General features: G+C 43.0%; 1 protein-coding gene across 1 annotated transcript in view; it reads right to left on the reverse strand.

The window, feature by feature from the left end:
• The window catches only part of LOC143280888 (spectrin beta chain, non-erythrocytic 5-like), a 355560-nt gene that overhangs the window by 176348 nt on the left and 160267 nt on the right, over positions 1-18945 (reverse strand). Inside the window, exons 18-20 of the mRNA XM_076585640.1 lie at positions 18797-18892; positions 7008-7121; positions 2351-2563 (exon numbers count right to left, since the gene is read on the reverse strand). Of these exons, the coding sequence (XP_076441755.1) occupies positions 2351-2563; positions 7008-7121; positions 18797-18892 (423 nt within the window). The remainder of the gene's footprint in view (positions 1-2350; positions 2564-7007; positions 7122-18796; positions 18893-18945) is intronic.

An 18945-nucleotide genomic window follows, 5' to 3' on the forward strand; every position in this document is an offset into this window, starting at 1 on the left:
TGTACCGAAAAGGAGCCACGATAGTGTAATGGGTAAGACAGTTGCTTTTCACCCGAACACGCGGGGTTCGAATCTGCCGTGAGAACTTTTTAAGCGCGTTGGGTTACGCTGCTGGTCAGGCATCTGCTTGGCAGATGTGGTGTAGCGTATATGGTTTTGTCCGAACGCAGTGACGCCTCCTTGAGCTACTGAAACTGAAACTGAAACTGTACCGCGTATTGTGCTTTTACAATGCTTTGGTGTTAGCAGCGTTTCTTTGGATGTTTTTTCTCCAATGGTCTACTTTCATGTTGTTTGTATAGCCAGGTGTCCCAATGAAGATGAATACTAACAAATACATGGTGTGAATTCTTCGGGCTTGTGTATTCTCTTTATTGTTGGCTGGAAGATGGTTAGAGTTGTGAAGTCGTTTTAAATTATTGCCATACCTACATCTTTTCCTTTGTGCATTTCATGCAAGTGTGACTGGACATATTGCCCGAGAGTGAGTGACAGTGGTTGAGAGGGAGAGGAGAGTGAGTGAGAGAGAGAGAGACAGAACGTGGGTATGAGTGTGTATACGAATACTGCACCATGCTTGAGCGCTGCAAAATATGTAAGAGCACGCAATTCTTTTGTGCCCGCAGAACAAATAAATAATTGCAAGACACAAAAACACGCTAACATGCGCAAGACAACATGTTTTGACTTGCTCCACTTTTATTTGCTCTTTTCTAGTTTTAATAAACAGCGTGAGTGAGTGCATACGTGCGTGCTAGGCCGTGCGCGAGCACCTGTGTGTGTGTGAACTTGAATGCAACTGTGTGTATGTTCTTGTAAGCGAATGTATATATGTGTGCATAAATATCATTCAAGTGCATGTGTGTGTGCTTCAGAATGAATGCATATATATATATATATATATATATATATATATATATATATCTGTGTGTTCAGAATCCCAAAGTACATCTCGAAAATTATCATGTAATTATCATCACAGTTAATATGTGATTGTACAGATGTTTGCGTGCGCATGTGTATACACACGCCTGTCGCTCTACCAGTATCTTTTTTTTTTTTTTTTTAATTCTGTCATTTTCTCTGCTTTAATGGTCAGATACGGATGCCTATTTTTCTGTTGTTATTCTCAGGCTCTGACTTCAAAGTCCCCCTATAAACCACTACACCGACCGTCAAACAGTCTTGAGCTCATGTCCCCCCCCCCCCCCACCCCCTCCCCTATTCCAACCAGTTATTGGAAAACAATATGGAGCCTACACTGGCTTCATGTTTCCCTTGAGACCAGACATGGCAGTCACCACAGAGACAGAGAGAGACAGACAGAGAGAGCGAGATACAAACACACACACAGAGACACAGAGAGAGACCAAATGCAGAACACGCAAACTTGAGGGCTATCTAGCCTGTTTGTTCTCGCCTGTCTGTCCCAAGCGCATGCCTGCAAGCGTCCAAAACAAAGGAGGCTGGCTGAGTGACAATGTTGTCAGGTCAGCCGAGCTACCATAGTCGTGTCACTGTTTGTAAAGCAGTTTGCTGCTATACTATGCTGGTTGACATATCCACAGTCTTGGGGAATTGGTAATTGGCATCAGTCTGTGTAATGAGCGAACAATTTCCCCAAGTGCTGCAGGTAATCTGCTTGTCAGGTTGCAGAGCATCCCAAGCGGAAAATTTCACGTGGCCCTAATTTTTTTTTTTTTTTTTTTTCGGCTCACGTGTGCAAACAAGGTGAGTCTGTGTAATAACCCTGATTCGTGTGTGTGTGTGTGTGTGTGTCCGTGGTAATAATGTCATTTTCTCTGGTAATACTTTGTCAATACTAAATTTGGATAATACGTTACAAAAGAAAAAGAAAAAAAAAAAGAAAAAAAATCCACTTTCCACTCAAACCAGTTTCCGTATTTCCGGATCGTGAACCTTTCATTCCATTTTGTTTCCGATTTATGTCGTTTCGTCTCCGGATCCGCCAAGATATTATTGCATCATTCCCGCTCCTTTTGTTTTCGTCTTTTACGTTACAAGTCACATGGATCATCCTTTAGAACTGACATCATGCACTGAGAGTAAGGAGCAGACAAATTCTGTCTTCGCTGCAGCCTGTTGACCACACTGTGACCCACCTCATACACAATGGTTCGAAGAAGTATGAAATTCTCAGATTTTCAACTGAAATTTAAAAAGGGCAAAAAACACAAGGACAAACGCAAAAAAACTCTCTCTCTCTCTCTTTCACACACACACACACACACACACACACACACACACACAAACCACCACGCCACACACACACTAAACACCACCCACACATGACCTTTACACCACTCCTCGGCACCCCCGTACTGCCTACCTCTCCCTTGTCCACCTTCATGCCTTGGCCTTTGTAAGCGTACATGGCCTTGACCTGCGGGATCTTGCGGGTCTCCACCACGTCCTGAAGCACGTCCTTCTCCACCACCTCCTCCACCTCCACCTCCCTGGGCACCTCCACCACCTCCTCCACAAACTCCTCCTCCTTCTCCACCTCCCCGTTCTCCACTGGCATGAACTTGTCCGGAGAGATCTGCAACACAGACAACCCGTCTTGATGGTGTGTGTGTGTGTGTGTGTGTGTGTGTGTGTGTGTGTGTGCGTGCGTGCGTGCGTGCGCGCACGCGCGTGTGTGTGTGTGTGTATGTGTGTGCGCGCGCGCGTGTGTGTGTGCGGGTGTGAGTGTGTGCGTGCGTGTATGTGCGTGAGAGAGAGAGAGAGAAATCGTGGTGTCTACTGAATAACCCGCGACTGTTTCCTTGGGACAACAGTGTGTGTGTGTGTGTGTGTGTGTGTGTGTGAGTGAGTGAGTGAGTGAGTGCATCCGTACATGCGTGTGTGTAGAGCGAAAGAGAGAGAGAGAGAGAATGTGTGTGTGTGTGTGTGTGTGTGTGTGCAAACTTACAGAAAAAAAAATCTGTAAAAACTGCTCCCACCAAAGAGGCCACAATTCTTACAGTTGTTTTCCCATTTGAGGGTTCACGTGGACTTAGAATGTAAGATAAAACAAGCAAATCAGAATGAAACAAATACATCAATATGTTTTGTTTTGTTTTTGTTTTGTTTTTTATTCCAACTGTAGGCCACACCACAAAAGTGTCTTCTTCGAGGATTCTATCAGATTTCCATCACACTTGAAAACTCTTTAATCGTTCTCCACGTGTGATGGAGTTACTATAGCAGCATCGCTGAAGAAGCTGCTTTTGTTCTGAAGCGCTGGAAACACAAAGAAACCATTAAAATGTTCGGTTTATTTCGACTCGTGGTGTGTGTGTGTGTGTGTGTGTGTGTGTGTGTGTGTGTTTTGGTTGGTTTTTTTTTTTTTTTAATCATTTTTGGGTGGAAAGGTCTGTAGTTGGCTGGTTGGGTAGGGGTTTTTTAGGGTCATAAATTCAAACAGCAGTGTGTTTGGTTTTGGTTTTGTTTGGATTTTCATCATAAAGTCTTCATATTCAAGACAAAAATGAAGCTTCCTAAAAACCCACCATACCAAACACCACTAGATTTTGTCTTTTGTTCTTTTCAGCCAGTTTTTTTTTTTTTTTTTTTAAACCACTGACAGTGGCTTTCTGAACTTAGTGTTTCGCTTGCTAAAATACTGTTAGCTTGATCAGCGAGTTGGGTTTATCACTGAGTGCGAAGGTCAGGCAGATGTGGTGTATTTGTATTTCTTTTTATCGCAACAGATTTCTCTGTGTGAGATTCGGGCTGCTCTCCCCAGGGAGAGCGCGTCGCTATACTACCCGATTCCGATTCTACAAGGCTTCGGCGAAAGCCAGGTTACACTGTCAGTGCTTCCACAATGCTATCCTTCCTCTTAGTGTTGCCCCAGGCTGAAAAGCACACAGCCAGGGAAAAAAAAAAATGTTAGGACGACGACGATCTATACAGTCCACTGATTAGATCAGATCAACTCTGCTGCAAGCGACCCCCCCCCCCCTCCCCCATCTCTCTCTCCCCTGCCCCCCCCCCTCCCCCTTCCCACCCCCCTTTTTTTTCGTGGTACTATCATTACATTCTTCTTCTTTTTTTTCTTTTCTTTTTTTCTATACCGCATTTTAATGGACTGGCTGATGAGATGGACAAGTCACGATCTATATATATTTTTTTTCTGAACGTGTCTAATTCTCTCTCTCTCTCTCTCTCTCATTCTTGAACACACACACACACACAAACACACACACACACACACACACACACACACACGCCCGCAATACACACATCTGCATGCACACAACACACGACATACACACGCACTTTTCCCCCGAATGCCACACACCGACAGACATGGAATGGGATGGACAGAGAGTGGGGTTGGGTGGGGGTGAAGAGAAAAGCGTTGCAAGATAGGAGAGGAAGGACAATTACAATGATGCATTCATTCAGACTTACTGGATCAGGGTCTCTGATTCAAGTACACTTCGCATCGAAAGAAAAAAAAACGAGGAAACAACAACAAAAACCCAGTGACACTGCACATACGTGTTTGTGGTGTGTGTTAGTATGTGTGTGTGCGTGTGTGTGCGTGCGTGCGTTTGCGTGTGTGTGTGTGTGTGTGTGTGCGCGCGCGCGCGCGCACGCTCCCTATTCAACCATGAAACACCAGAACGCCTCAGTGATTACCATCGAACCTGGTTCAAACTGCAGACATTACTCTATTCCAACTGTCTCCCTGGACGAAAATGATCAATACGGACTTCGTGCGGATTAACACCTATTTCAGAATGGAGTAGGTTTACTTTCCGAGTGTGGAATGCTATATTCTTTCAAATCATAATGGACTGATCACCGTCCTCATATTATTTACAGCCTACTGAGAAATGTACCCAGATTTAGAACTTTGTTGTTTTTTTGTTATAAGACCCCCTTCTGCTTGTTAGCTCTGGGTATTATTGACAATAATGGTTGGTGCGCAACCATGCTGTTAGATCTGTCATTTCCTGCTGGGTTTTTTTTTCTGTTTTTGTTGTCGTTGTCGTTGTTTCCCAGTCTCTCTTCGCCCCCAAGACATGGTATCTGTTTCGATCTCAGCCGTATTTCACTGTTGCCGGCATTGTTTTTTTTCGACAGTCTTTCTCCTGCCAGTGTCCGTTCTCCAAGCATCTCTTCCAGTTTCCATCCCAATCTTCCAATTTTTTTGTGTGCAAGTCTCCCTCCTTCAAGTCTCTATCCAAATCTTCCATTTTTGCAACTCTCCCTTCTCCCAGTCTCTATCCCAATCTTCCATTTTGCAAGTCTCCCTCCTCCCAGTCTCTAACCCAATCTTCCATTTTGGCAAGCATCCCTCCTCCCAGTCTCTCTTCCAGTCTCCATTTTTACATGTCTCCCTCTCTCTCTCTCCCCGTTCTCTATCCCAATCTTCCATTTTTGCATGTCTCCCTCTCTCTCCCCAGTCTCTATCCCAATCTTCCATTTTTGCAAGTCTCCATTCTCCCAGTCTCTATCCCAATCTTCCATTTTTGCAAGTCTCCCTTCTCCCAGTCTCTATCCCAATCTTCCATTTTGCAAGTCTCCCTTCTCCCAGTCTCTATCCCAGTCTTCCATTTTTGCAAGTCTCCCTCTCTCTCCCCAGTCTCTAACCTAATCTTCCATTTTGCAAGTCTCCCTTCTCCCAGTCTCTATCACAATCTTCCATTTTGCATGTCTCCCTTCTCCCAGTCTCTATCCCAATCGTCTGTTTTTGCAAGTCTCCATTCTCCCAGTCTCTATCCCAATCGTCTGTTTTTGCAAGTCTCCATTCTCCCAGTCTCTATCCCAATCGTCTGTTTTTCCAAGTCTCCATTCTCCCAGTCTCTATCCCAATCGTCTGTTTTTGCAAGTCTCCATTCTCCCAGTCTCTATCCCAATCGTCTGTTTTTGCAAGTCTCCCTTCTCCCAATCTCTCTTCCACTCTCCATTTTTGCAAGTCTCCCTCCTCCCAGTCTCTATCCCAATCTTCCATTTTAGCAAGTCTCCATTCTCCCAGCCCCTAACTCAATTTTCCATTTTTGCAAGTCCCCCTTCTCCCAGTCTCTACCCCAATTTTCCATTTTGGCAAGTCCCCTTCTCCCAGTCTCTATCCCAATCTTCCATTTTGCAAGTCTCCATTCTCCCAGTCTCTATCCCAATCTTCCATTTTTGCAAGTCTCCATTCTCCCAGTCTCTATCCCAATCTTCCATTTTGCAAGTCTCCCTTCTCCCAGTCTCTATCCCAATCTTCCATTTTGCAAGTCTCCATTCTCCCAGTCTCTCTGTCAGTCTCCATTTTTGCATGTCTCCCTCTCTCTCCCCAGTCTCTATCCCAATCTTCCATTTTTGCAAGTCTCCCTTCTCCCAGTCTCTCTCTCCCAGTTTCCCTTCTTTCAAAGTTTGTGCAAAAACATCTTTTTACCCAACAGAAGATGTTGTGTAGCGTATGTGGATTAGTCCGCATGCTTAGACACGTCAATGACAGAGACTAATAGTATAACATCTCCCAGGCTGACTGAGACTTTCCCTTCTCGTTGTCTCGGTTCTCCCATCCACATCTCGCAGTTAGTTCCCTATCCATTCAGTCACATGGTTGGTTGGTTAATTTATTCATATTTGTTGTCTCCCCCCCCCCCCCCCCCCCGTATAAATGGATAGCTTTAAACGCATATACAAAAAGAAATCGCCAACAACAACAACAAAAGATTTACATTCGTGTTTAAAAAAACACACAATCTAAACAGATTATTTAGTTAAGGAACGGTCAGAGGAAAGGGAAGAAGGGGAAAAAAAAGGTGTGTTCTCTTGAAATGAAAAACATATCTGTATAAAGCAGGTATGGCAACAAACACGCACACACACACACACACACACACACACACACACACACACACACACACACACACACGAACACACACACACACACACACACACACACACGGACATGCACACACACACACACGCACACACACACACACACGGACACACACACACACACACACACACAGCCACTTTTCATTTACACTTACGTTGTGTTCACTGGCAGCCTTCGTCATCAGCACAGCCAGCTCCTCCAGACGTTTGATTTCAATGTTGAACGCCCGGATGTCCTTGTCCAGGCGATTGTGCCGGGACAGCAACGCCTGGAACATCGACAAGTCATCATCAAAATTCATTCCTTCACTTGAACACCACGCAACGTGCCGGGCGCAATAGCCGAGTGGTTAAAGCGCTAGACTTTCAATCTCGGTAACGACGCCTCGTGGGTAAAGGGTGGCGATTTTTTTTTTTTTTTCACCAATCTCCCAGACCTGCAGACCTGCTTGTGCCTGAACCGCCTTCGTGTGAATACGCAAGCAGGAGATCAAATACGCACGTTAAAGATCCTGTAATTCATGTCAGCGTTCGGTGGGTTATGGAAACAAGAACATATCCAGCACGCAAACCCTCTAAAAACGGAGTATGGCTGCCTATGTGGCGGGGTTAAAAAAAAAAAAGAAAAGAAAAAAAAAGTCATACATGTAAAATGTAGAGTGTGTATGTGTGTGTGCCTGAAATCTGACTGAATGACAGGAAACGAATGATGAGCGCCCAGTAGCAGCCGTTAGTCGACTCTAACCAGGTAGATAGCCTGTTGTACAAATGACCCCGTGTTTGTAAAGCGCCTAGAGCTTGGTCTCCGATCGAGGATAGGCGCTATGTAAGTATCCATATCAATCCATCAATCCATCAATACCATGCCCACTGTTTGCAACATGGAGACCATCATCATGACAAAGTGGTGGAAACGGGACTGGGCGCGGCACGGCATGGGAAGACAGCGAGACAACACCACACGGACAGCCCTCCTTCACTGGACACCAGAAGGTATGCGGCAAGACCGGAAGGCCACAGAAACATCAGCATAGTCGGAAGAGAACAACCCGTGACCTTAAAGCACACCTGGGGTACCATTCAGAGACTGACCCAAAAAAGACACGAGCAGCGGTTCTTCGTTGCTGCCCTACATGCCACAGGGCAAAAAGGACAGTGAGCAAGCACTTCTGTGTGCATCAGGATGCAATCCAGTGGAGTGATGACCTAGAGGTAACGCGTCTGCATAGGAAGCGAGAGAATATGAGCGTACTGGTTCGAATCACGGCAAAGTCGCCAGTATTCCCGCCCCCCCCTCCACTAGACCTTGAGTGGTGGTCTGGACGCTAGTCATTCGGATGAGACGATACACCGAGGTCCCGTGTGCAGCATGCATTTAGCGCACGTAAAAGAGCCCACGGCAGCAAAAGGTTGTCCCTCGCAAAATTCTGTAGAAAAAATTCCACTTCGATAGGAAAAATAGATAAAACTGCAGGCCGGAAAAAATACCAGAAATATGGGTGGCGCTCTCAGTGTAGCGACGCGCTCTCCCCGGGGAGAGCAGCCCGAATTTCACACAGAGAAATCTGTTGTGACAAAAAAAAGAGTAATACAATAATAAAATACAATGCAATGCAATGGGAATATACTTCGTCGTTCGTGGGCTGCAACTTCCCACGTTCACTCGTACGTACACGAGTGGGCTTTTATGTGTATGACTGTTTTTGCCCCGCCATACTCCGTTTTCAGGGGTCACGTGGAATCCACACCCCCATCTTTCCCGAACTGTGAATACCGCGGCAGTCATGGTGTCCCTGATACAGCACAACTGGAAATAACTGAAGCAGAAATTCCTTGTTGGGTTTGACCCTCATCAGATTTTTTCATGCAGGGAGTCAGCATGAACCACACAACCTTGGCATGGAGTCCCCAATCAAACAGGATCTCTACGACATCTCCATTCGTTGTGCAATGTGGACCCCCTAAAAAAATTGTCTCAATTTTTTTTGGGGGGGGTCCTTAATGCTATCAAGATAACCTCAGTTTGTGTGTGTGTGTGTGTGTGTGTGTGTGTGTTTCAAATTCCGTTATTCAGATACCTATTTTCAGTGGCGTAAGAATAAGCCCCGTGATACAAATAATTAGCCTACTGTCCTTCTCTTGGAACTGGAGAACGTTTTGAAAACGATCACCTTTCCTATCCATTTTAGATCAACTTCTCTTCGTTCTCTTCTTGACAGACGAGACACGGCGTGTTAACAAAACAAAACCAATCAGAATAAACAGAATAAACTAATTGAATTAAACTAAAACAAGGGGCAAAGCCTTCAAGACTCACTAGTGCTTCGCGCTTTATCCAGTAAAGGAATCATGAGGAGGAAAAAAAGAAAGAAAATTTTTAAAATCGTCAAAAAGTGTTCTGTATTAAAAACGATATATATATATATATAAGTTGAGAAAAAAAAGAAGCAAAAAAGAAATGCATGCAAGCGGGATCGAACCTTGCATGTTCAGTTCCGAAGCAAGCAGACTGCTGCGGCTATCTGACGTCCTTCGACTAAATTTAAAATTCTTCTTTGTGCAATAAATAGACGTGATTGTATCGGACGTAATAACGCCGTTTGAATCATGTTTCTTGTGTGTTTCATCATTTCTCGATTATTCTTTTATTTCGGCGGTAAAGGAGACGTTGCCATCGCTTCAAGCACATCGCAACACAGGGTAGATCTCTAGATCTGTACGAACCAGTCTACAATGGGCTGAAAGAAACGATCGATTCAATTTTTCTTTTATGTTCATTCCAGTCAATTCAGTGTCCACTTTAGAATATCTGTATGCAGAAAACACGTCGATGGTGTAGTTAGTATCACTGGATGTGTTCTGTCCAGAATTTGTATTTCTTTCCTTTTAATTGTGAACAAGAAAAACGTGATCATGTCGTCTTCTTACCAAACACAACCTACCATCTAGCAACTTAGTGGGAAGCGGTTTTTAGAATTTTCGGATTTCGGAATGAATCTCAACTAAACAAATCGTTATTGATCCGGAAATACGGCTTCATTCGGAGGTCTTGCAAACCTATTATTGGTATGACTGTGAAGGTGTTTTTTTTTTCCTATTGTGTTTAAGCCAAATTTGGTATTGACAAAGTATTTCCAGAGAAAATGGCAATGTTAAAGTTTACCACAGGGACAGAGAGAGAGAGAGAGGAACACAGTGTTTTCACATACACTCTCTTTGTTTACACAAGTGAGTCAAAAATGAAAACAAAGACTGCGACGTCAAACTACATCCTGCCGATGTTGCTGCAGGCTATGTCCGCTGAAAACAAACAGTCCACTGCCAGTCTTTCCATTCACAGCCCCAGCTCCTAATGTTAATGAATGTAGAACATTTCCCCATTAAGTTAATGGCATGCCTTCCATTAGCCTGATGCTCCTGTTCATCATCTCCATTCATTGTGCCGCCATAAACACCTGGCCCCTTCTTCACGGAGTTCCGTGCAGCGTGGGCTTAACGAGGAAAGAATGGAGTGGTGATATTAGAGGAGGAGGAGTTGAATATCTTTAAAAAAAAAAATAAATAAATAAAATAAAATAAAATAAAAAATCTACCGCTCTCTGACAGGGAACAGGTGCTGAGCCTGAAAAGAGCATCGTGAATGCACAGGAAGTAGAAGTGAAAAAAAGAAGAAGATAAGATCGGCGTAAGATGTGTGTGTGTGTGTGTGTGTGTGTGTGTGTGTGTGTGTGTGTGTATTTATTTGTATTTCTTTTTATCACAACAGATTTTTCTGTGTGAAATTCGGGCTGCTCTCCCCAGGGATAGCGGGTCGCTACACTACAGCGGCACCATTTTTTTTTTTTTTTTTTTCCTGCGTGCAGTTTTATTTGTTTTTCCTATCGAAGTGGGTTTTTCTACAGAATTTTGCCAGGAACAACTCTTTTGTTGCCGTGGGTTCTTTTACGTGCACTAAGTACATGCTGCACACAGGACCTCGGTTTATCGTCTCATCCAAATGACTAGCGTCCAGACCACCACTCAAGGTCTAGTGGAGGGGGAGAAAATATCGGCGGCTGAGCCGTGATTCGAACCAGCGCGCTCAGATTCTCTCGCTTCCCAGGCAGACGCGTTACTTCTAAGCCATCACTCCAGTGTGTGTGTGTGTGTGTGTGTGTGTGTGTGTGTGTGTGTGTGTGTGTGCGTGCGTGCGTGCGTGCGTGTATGCACTATCAGTCTTCAAAATTCTCGTTCATGTTGCGTATTCTAAAAGAATACAAAAAGAGTATTCTCCACAAATAATGGCATCTTTGAAAAGGTAACACTCGCTGCCCCCAGAGTGACTGATAAACGGAAACTGACAGATGGCTCCAACATAAAATGTGTGGTGAGTGAGACAGATGCAAGACAAATCAAGACAAGACAAATCATTTATCTGCGGAGGTTTAAAAAAAAAAAATAACCCAGTGTTGTTTTTTTGTTGTTTGTTCATTTGTTTTGTTTTGCTTTCACACCCAGCTCTTGCCCATCAAGAAAGGAATATGATTTTTTTTTAAAAATCAAACATGATTCTTAACAGAACAAGGGAAAGACTAGCGAAAAAGACATGAAGAACGCGAAGACATTTAATTAGTGTGCCTGGATTCTCATGAACACATAACCTTCAAAGAACCTCACGAAGGAAACTTTATCTAGGGGTGGGGGGTGGAAGCTGTCTTCTGTATTTTGAGCTGTTTTGGCAGAACACTGGTTTTATTCTAGTCATGATGTCAGTCTATATGGGAACATTTCACCCCAATGTCCCGTGATTTTAGTCATAACGGGAACATTCATTTTCACCACTAAACCCCGTGATTTCTGTTAATAGGAAACATTTCACCTCTAAGCCCCCTGATTTCAGTCAATACGGGAACATTTCACCCCTAAGCCCCATGATTTCAGTGCAGCACGGGAACATTTCACCCCTAAGCCCCATGATTTCAGTGCAGTACGGGAACATTTCACCCCTAAGCCCCATGATTTCAGTGCAGCACGGGAACATTTCACCCCTAAGCCCCATGATTTCAGTGCAGTACGGGAACATTTCACCCCTAAGCCCCATGATTTCAGTGCAGTACGGGAACATTTCACCCCTAAGCCCCATTATTTCAGTGCAGCACGGGATCATTTCACCCCTAAGCCCCACGATTTCAGTGCAGCACGGGAACATTTCACCCCTAAGCCCCATTATTTCAGTGCAGCACGGGATCATTTCACCCCTAAGCCCCATGATTTCAGTCAGTACGGGAACATTTCACCCCTAAGCCCCATGATTTCAGTCAATACGGGAACATTTCACCCCTAAGCCCCATGATTTCAGTGCAGTACGGGAACATTTCACCCCTAAGCCCCATGATTTCAGTGCAGTACGAGAATATGTCACCTGTAAGCCCCGAGGTTTTAGTCATAACGGGAACACTTCACCCCTAAGCTCCGAGGTTTTAGTCATAACGGGAACATTTCACCCCTAAGCCCCGAGGTTTTAGTCATAACGGGAACACTTCACCCCTAAGCCCCGAGGTTTTAGTCATAACGGGAACATTTCACCCCTAAGCTCCGAGGCTTTAGTCATAACGGGAACATTTCACCCCGAAACCCCTATGATTTCAGTCGGAACGGAAACATATCAATCACCTCTGAGCCGTCCCTAAACCCTCCCTACCATTATTTTTTCCAAGGACAAAGGAAGCTGAAAATCCTCTCTAGGGTTTTTCCACAACTGAGATTTTCCTTCCTCCACATCCATCATGTGCTTAAGTGACACTTCTTTTGTTTTGGCTTGCATTGTGTCGGAATAGCTCTGTGTGTGTGTGTGTGTGTGTGTGTGTGTGTGTGCGCGCGCGCATGCGCGTGCATTCATCAATATGTGCGTATGCGTGTGTGTATGTTTGCGTATGTCTGTATGTATGCAAGAAAAAGTGCCCATTTTGGTGTAATTTTAAAGACATGTTGGGATGGAAACACACGCACGCACGCACACACGCACGCATATTTTCATGTCACACAACCTGAAAACGTCAGTCCCACAGTATTCGAACAAGTATTGCATGGACGAGGCATTATCCCAGTGTTTTGATTACCTGTACCAAAACCTAAACCCGATTCAGCTTTCAATTATATTCAAGTTTTAATTTGTCTTTCTGATGGCCCTGTTCTAATATATGGTTTACGACTGTGGGATGACGGTCATCCTTTTGGTTTACACCGACTTTAACTCTCTCCATACGAACGGCGAAAGAGACGACGTTAACAGCGTTTCACCCCAATTACCATCATCAAAATATTGCAAGTAGAAGGCTCTTATACTGAAGAGGTGAATGTTGACAAAGAATACCATAATTCTGACGACGGAAGCTAAAGGTTGGGTCATTCAGACACCCACTGGACATCCGAGGGGTCTGTGTAGAGGAGAAGAGAGGACTGGCCGTACTGAGTGAGTTAACTTGGATTCTGGTGGACTGAAAATCCAATTTTTGTATCTGCTGAATGCAACAATTTAAAAACTGCACGTAAAAACCTTTTCTTTTTCTTCTTCTGTTTTTGAAGGACAGTAGGATCAGGAACCAGTCTCCATGCTTTTAGCTGCTACAGGTTACAACAGAAAGTCTAACATAGAGATTAACAGTGTTCCTGGAGTCTTTTATTGAACTAAAGAAAAAAGCCGTGTCAGAGCCCTTTCTGTTGTTTTGTGTGTTTGGTTTGGAATGTAAAAATATATGATAATTTTATATGATATAGTTTCTTTACATTTTACTCATATAGTTTCTTTGCATTTTACTCATCTATTTTCATTTTGTGTTCATTTTTTCGGGGGCCGGGGGGTGGGGTGCATGTAATAATTCCCCTTTTATCAATATAATGAGAAGAATTAGTGTTAATCATTTCGGTGCACAGTGATGGTTGGTACTGTTTGATGCGTGTTATCCCTGATAACCTCCGTCATTCTGATCCCCTCGCATCTTTTAACTCACTCAGTACGGCCAGTCCTCTCTTCTCCTCTACACAGACCCCTCGGATGTCCAGTGGGTGTCTGAATGACCCAACCTTTAGCTTCCGTCGTCAGAATTGTGGTATCCTTTGTCAACATTCACCTCTTCAGTATAAGAGCCTTCCGCTTGCAATATTTTGATGATGGTAATTGGGGTGAAACGCTGTTAACGTCGTCTCTTTCGCCGTTCGTATGGAGAGAGTTAAATCTCGTCTCAAAACTCATCTTTTCCCTCAGCAATAAGTTCAATTGTGGCAGGTCCACTTCCTTTGCGTTAGCTGTGCTTGACTATGTGTGTATACATATGTATGTGTACATAACTACATGCATGTATATGAATGTGTATTGTGTGTGTGTGTGTTTATGTAAGTTTGTGCCTGCCTATGTGTGCGTATGTGTTAGGGTAGCTGTTAGATACACATGTATGTTAAAATGTATGTATGCAGTGTGTGTGTGTGTGTGCGTGCGTGCGTGCGTGCGTGCGTGTGTGTGTGTGTGTGTGTGTGTGTGTGTGTGTGTAGTCACATTTTGGTGTGTGTATGTAACATAGATATAATGTTTTATGTTAACAAAAGCGTTTTTGTAAAGCACCTTGAGCAGATTTCTGGATAGTGCGCTATATAAGTATCCATTATTGTTATTATTATTATTACTATGAAAGGATCCTGAAACAGAATTGTGAAGGGAAGACAAAAATTCAAGTTTCACTTATCTTCCTCTTCCTGGGATGGCTCAGACTGAACAGCAATGTTTGCTGGAACAGTCTCTGGAAGAACTAAGTTCAGATTCTGCCGAACAGAAAGACAACGGCCAGAAAGCAGGGGCGTATGCTTGCCACTTTCCTTTCCCCTGCCACTGTGTAGTGAGAAAACTCTATGAACAAGAGAGCCAAGGCCTTCAAGACTCACTTGTGATACATTTTTTGTTTAAAAATCCAAGCTTTTTTATGTATTGAGTATAATTTCAAAATGTAATGTTTAAGATGGGAAAGATCAGTTTAAAGCAAATTAAGTCCCCTAGCATTAATTACAGAGTAATTTCCCTTTTTTACTACCTCTGCACCAAAACGTTTGCAAAATAAATAAAACTTCCATACTTAGCAAAAGAAGTTCCTGTTTGAACAAAAAAAAATGATAATAATGACTGCTCTTGTTGTTGTGTCAGAATATCAGATCAAAGTGCCAAATTTAGAGAATACAAAAAATATAAATATAACAGTAAATGCACTTTGCATATAATTAGGCTTCATTTATTATTTTTTTGTGCCCATCTCAGAGGTGCAATATTGTTTCAAACAAGATGACTGGAAAGAACTGAATTTTTCCTATTTTTATGCCTAATTTGGTGTCAACTGACAAAGAATTTGCAGAGAAAGTCTCAATGTTAAAGTTTACCACGGACACACACACACACACACACACAGACAACCGAACACTGGGTTAAAACATAGACTCACTTTGTTTACACAAGTGAGTCAAAAAGAGAGAGAAAAAATCTCTAACTAGCCAGGACGATCCTGATGAGAAATTGGTTCTTCTTTGTTCCCCAGAAACGATCTCTGCTGAAGCTGGTGGAAATTAGCGAAATGAAATTGTTGTGTCGTTGAACGATTTCGGTTCATGTCAGCAATGGACTAATGATAAATGTATTGATATTTGATGAATGAATACCCAACAGGCTTTGAGGGACCGAATGATTCAGAAAAAAATGTACAACAATCACGTTCGTGTGGGCAAAACAATATTGCAAACTGTTTATAAAACTACTACTACTACTACTACCACTACTATTACCACTACTATCATTACTACTACTAAATGAACAGATACATAAGGAAACAAACGAACAAACAAACAAGCAAATAAAGAGATAAATAAAATAAACAATTTTTTTTAATAAGAAAGGAAGAAGGAAAGCTAAAAATTTCCAAATCGCTGTTCATTAAAACCACTGGTTCAAGAACTCCACGAACAAGCTGAATTTGTTGAGGATTCTACAGCCATGACTAGACATCATGGACACAGGAGCAGATGATGGCAGAACATTATAACAGCCTTTTGTCAGATCCATGGAACGAGAACCAATTCAGCTCTCAAACAATTTCAAATCAAACGATTACTTATTTCCTGTCTCTGCTAATTAAGATACGTAAGCCCAAACAACACCGCCCTCCCCAGCACCTAATTCTTACTCTTCCTGTATTTTTTCCTTTGCAGTTTTTTTGGGTGTTTTTTTTTTTCATGACATAAAACAATCACTCAACTTTAATTCCATTCATGCACAGCACGGCAATGGAAGATTTTAGATGTGGCTGACATGTCTGATCATGGCACACAAAAAAAGAAAAGAATTATCCTGAATATTTACGTGGTGTCAAAAGATTCCGAACTGAATAAAATTTAAATTTCCATAAAAATAAAATAAAATAAAATAATATAAAAAAAAGTCTGATCATGGCTGACAGTGCGTGTCAACACAACAAAACAATGCTCTTTATGTTCCTTGTTCTTCAAGTTTCGGAGGTGAACTCATTAACCTTTACACTGCCTGAGGCACAGCCGTTCTGTCCCAGGCCCTGGCGGCCCTACTTTCATCTCGTAACACAAAACGTCTCCCATATAAAACTGGGGCAGTGTGTGTGTGTGTGTGTGTGCGTGTGCGTGTGTCTGTGTGTGTGTGTGTGTGCGTGAGTGCGTGTGTGTGTGTGTGTATGTGTGTGTGTATGTGTGTGCGTGAGTGCGTGCGTGAGTGCGTGCGTGAGTGCTTGCGTGTGTGTGTGTGTGTGTGTGTGTGTGTGTGTGTGTGTGCGTGCGTGTAAGACTAGAGATGAGCTGTGCGGAGTAATGCAACAAAAAAGGCATGATTCTCAGAAGCAAAAAAAACAAAAAAACAAAACAAACAACAACAACAAACACAAAAAAGAAACAAAATAAATAAATAAACAAATACAAAGAATAAAACAAAAGTCAATATTTCAAAATGATGTTTGAATAAGTAGAGGAAGTGCACTGGTTATAGCAAAAAAATATAACTTTCTTCATTAAAGAAAGCAAAAATACAAATAGTAGCATGAAAGCACTGATTTACAATGGAAATGCAATCATAGCGTTCAATCAAATAGAGTCTTCCTATAAAACGCCCCAGGCTCTTTTAGTGATCTGAAAGCAGTAATCCAGTTCCCAGCGTGATCGAGTTAACGGGGGAAAATGTTCCTTCAGTATCCATGGGAGACAATACCACTGTTCATTTGTCAACCATAATTTTATTCATTTATCAACCATTATTATTATTTTGTTGTTGTTGTTGTTGTTGTTGCTGTTGTTGTTCTTGTTGCTGCTGCTGCTGCTGCTGCTGTTTTTGTTATTGCTTTTTGTTGTTTAAAACATACAAGTCTGTTTTGAGGTCACTTTACCCAATATAGGAAAATCTTGCACTGCTATCTTCATATACCTCATGCCACTGATATTACTTCCTCCTCTCTCCCTCTCCACTCAGCCCCCACCCCGACAGGCACAACAGCCGAATGGTTAAAGCGTTGGACTTTCAATCTGAGGGTCCCGGGTTCGAATCTCGGTGACGGCGCCTGGTGGGTAAAGGGTGGAGATTTTTTCCGATCTCCCAGGTCAACATGTGTGCAGACCTGCTAGTGCCTGAACCCCCTTCGTGTGTACACGCAAGCAAAAGATCAAATACGCACGTTAAAGATCCTGTAATCCATGTCAGCGTTCGGTGGGATATGGAAACAAGTAAATACCCAGCATGCACACCCCCGAAAGCGGAGTATGGCTGCCTATATGGCGGGGTAAAAACGGTCATACACGTAAAAGCCCACTAGTGTACATACGAGTGAACGTGGGAATTGCAGCCCACGAACGCAGAAGAAGCAGAAGAAGAAGAAGAAGAAGAAGAAGCCCCCACCCCCACGTCCCCTTCAATTTGCCCCCCCCCCCCCTTGCTGGAATCAGTGTCACAAAATATTTTGCTGAATTTAATATTGAAGAAACAAAAAATTCAGACTGAAAAGATGACGAACAAACTCCACTGTCAACTTACTGCACAATAACAAACATTGCAAACTGTCTATAGATGAACACACACAAAGGTACACACAAGCACAAGCACAAACACAAACTCTAAACACGTACATACACATACACCAATGTCAAAAAACACTTGCCAAATATGTAACTTGATTGCATGCGTCTCAGATGACCGTTTCTTTTTTTGTTCCTTTTGTTCTTTTGTTGTGTCTGTTAATCATTTAGGATTTTCACGACAGTAAATGAATTCGAGTCGAGCTGAGTCGAGTTACGTCGAGTCATACTCATACAAAATCAGAACAACACACATATCTGCCAATGGTGTGTGTGTGTGTGTGTGTGTGTGTGTGTTGTTGTTGTTGTTGTTGTTGTTTTTCTCTAAACAATAATGTGAATCATGACAGTAAAAATGAACACACACACACACACACACACACACACACACACACACCAGCCGACAGAGGAGTGGAGTGATGGCCTAGAGGTAACGCGTCCACCAAGGAAGCGAGAAAATCGGATTGCTCTGGTTCAAATCACGGCTCAGTCGCCAATATCTTCTCCCCCTCCGCTAGACCTTAATTGGTGGTCTGGACGCCAGTCATTCGGATAAGACGATTAACCAAGGTCCTGTATGCAGCATGCACTTAGCGCACATAAAAGAACCAACAGCAACAAAAGGGCTGTCCCTGGCAAAATTCTGTAGAAAAATCCACTTCGATAGGAAAAACAAATAAAATGGCACGCAGAAAAAAATACAAAAAAAACAGGGTGGCGCTCTCAGTGTAGTGACGCAATCTTGGGGGAGACCAGCCTGAATTTCACACAAAGAAATCTGATGTGACAAAAAAAAAAAAGAAAAAAAAAAGTGAAATACAAGAAGAAAAGGGACGAAACCCACCTGAGCGCCAGCCTCGTCCTTGCCGTAGTCATCACTGCACACCAGTGGCATCTTCTCCTTCATCCATGACTCGGCTTCGTTGGCATCAGCATAGTACTGCACATACAAACACAGATGCTCGTCATGTTGGTGGTCACCCTGCTTCACAC

The sequence above is a fragment of the Babylonia areolata genome, chromosome 4 (assembly GCF_041734735.1).
Source record: "Babylonia areolata isolate BAREFJ2019XMU chromosome 4, ASM4173473v1, whole genome shotgun sequence".
Classification (NCBI taxonomy): Eukaryota; Metazoa; Mollusca; class Gastropoda; order Neogastropoda; family Buccinidae; genus Babylonia; species Babylonia areolata.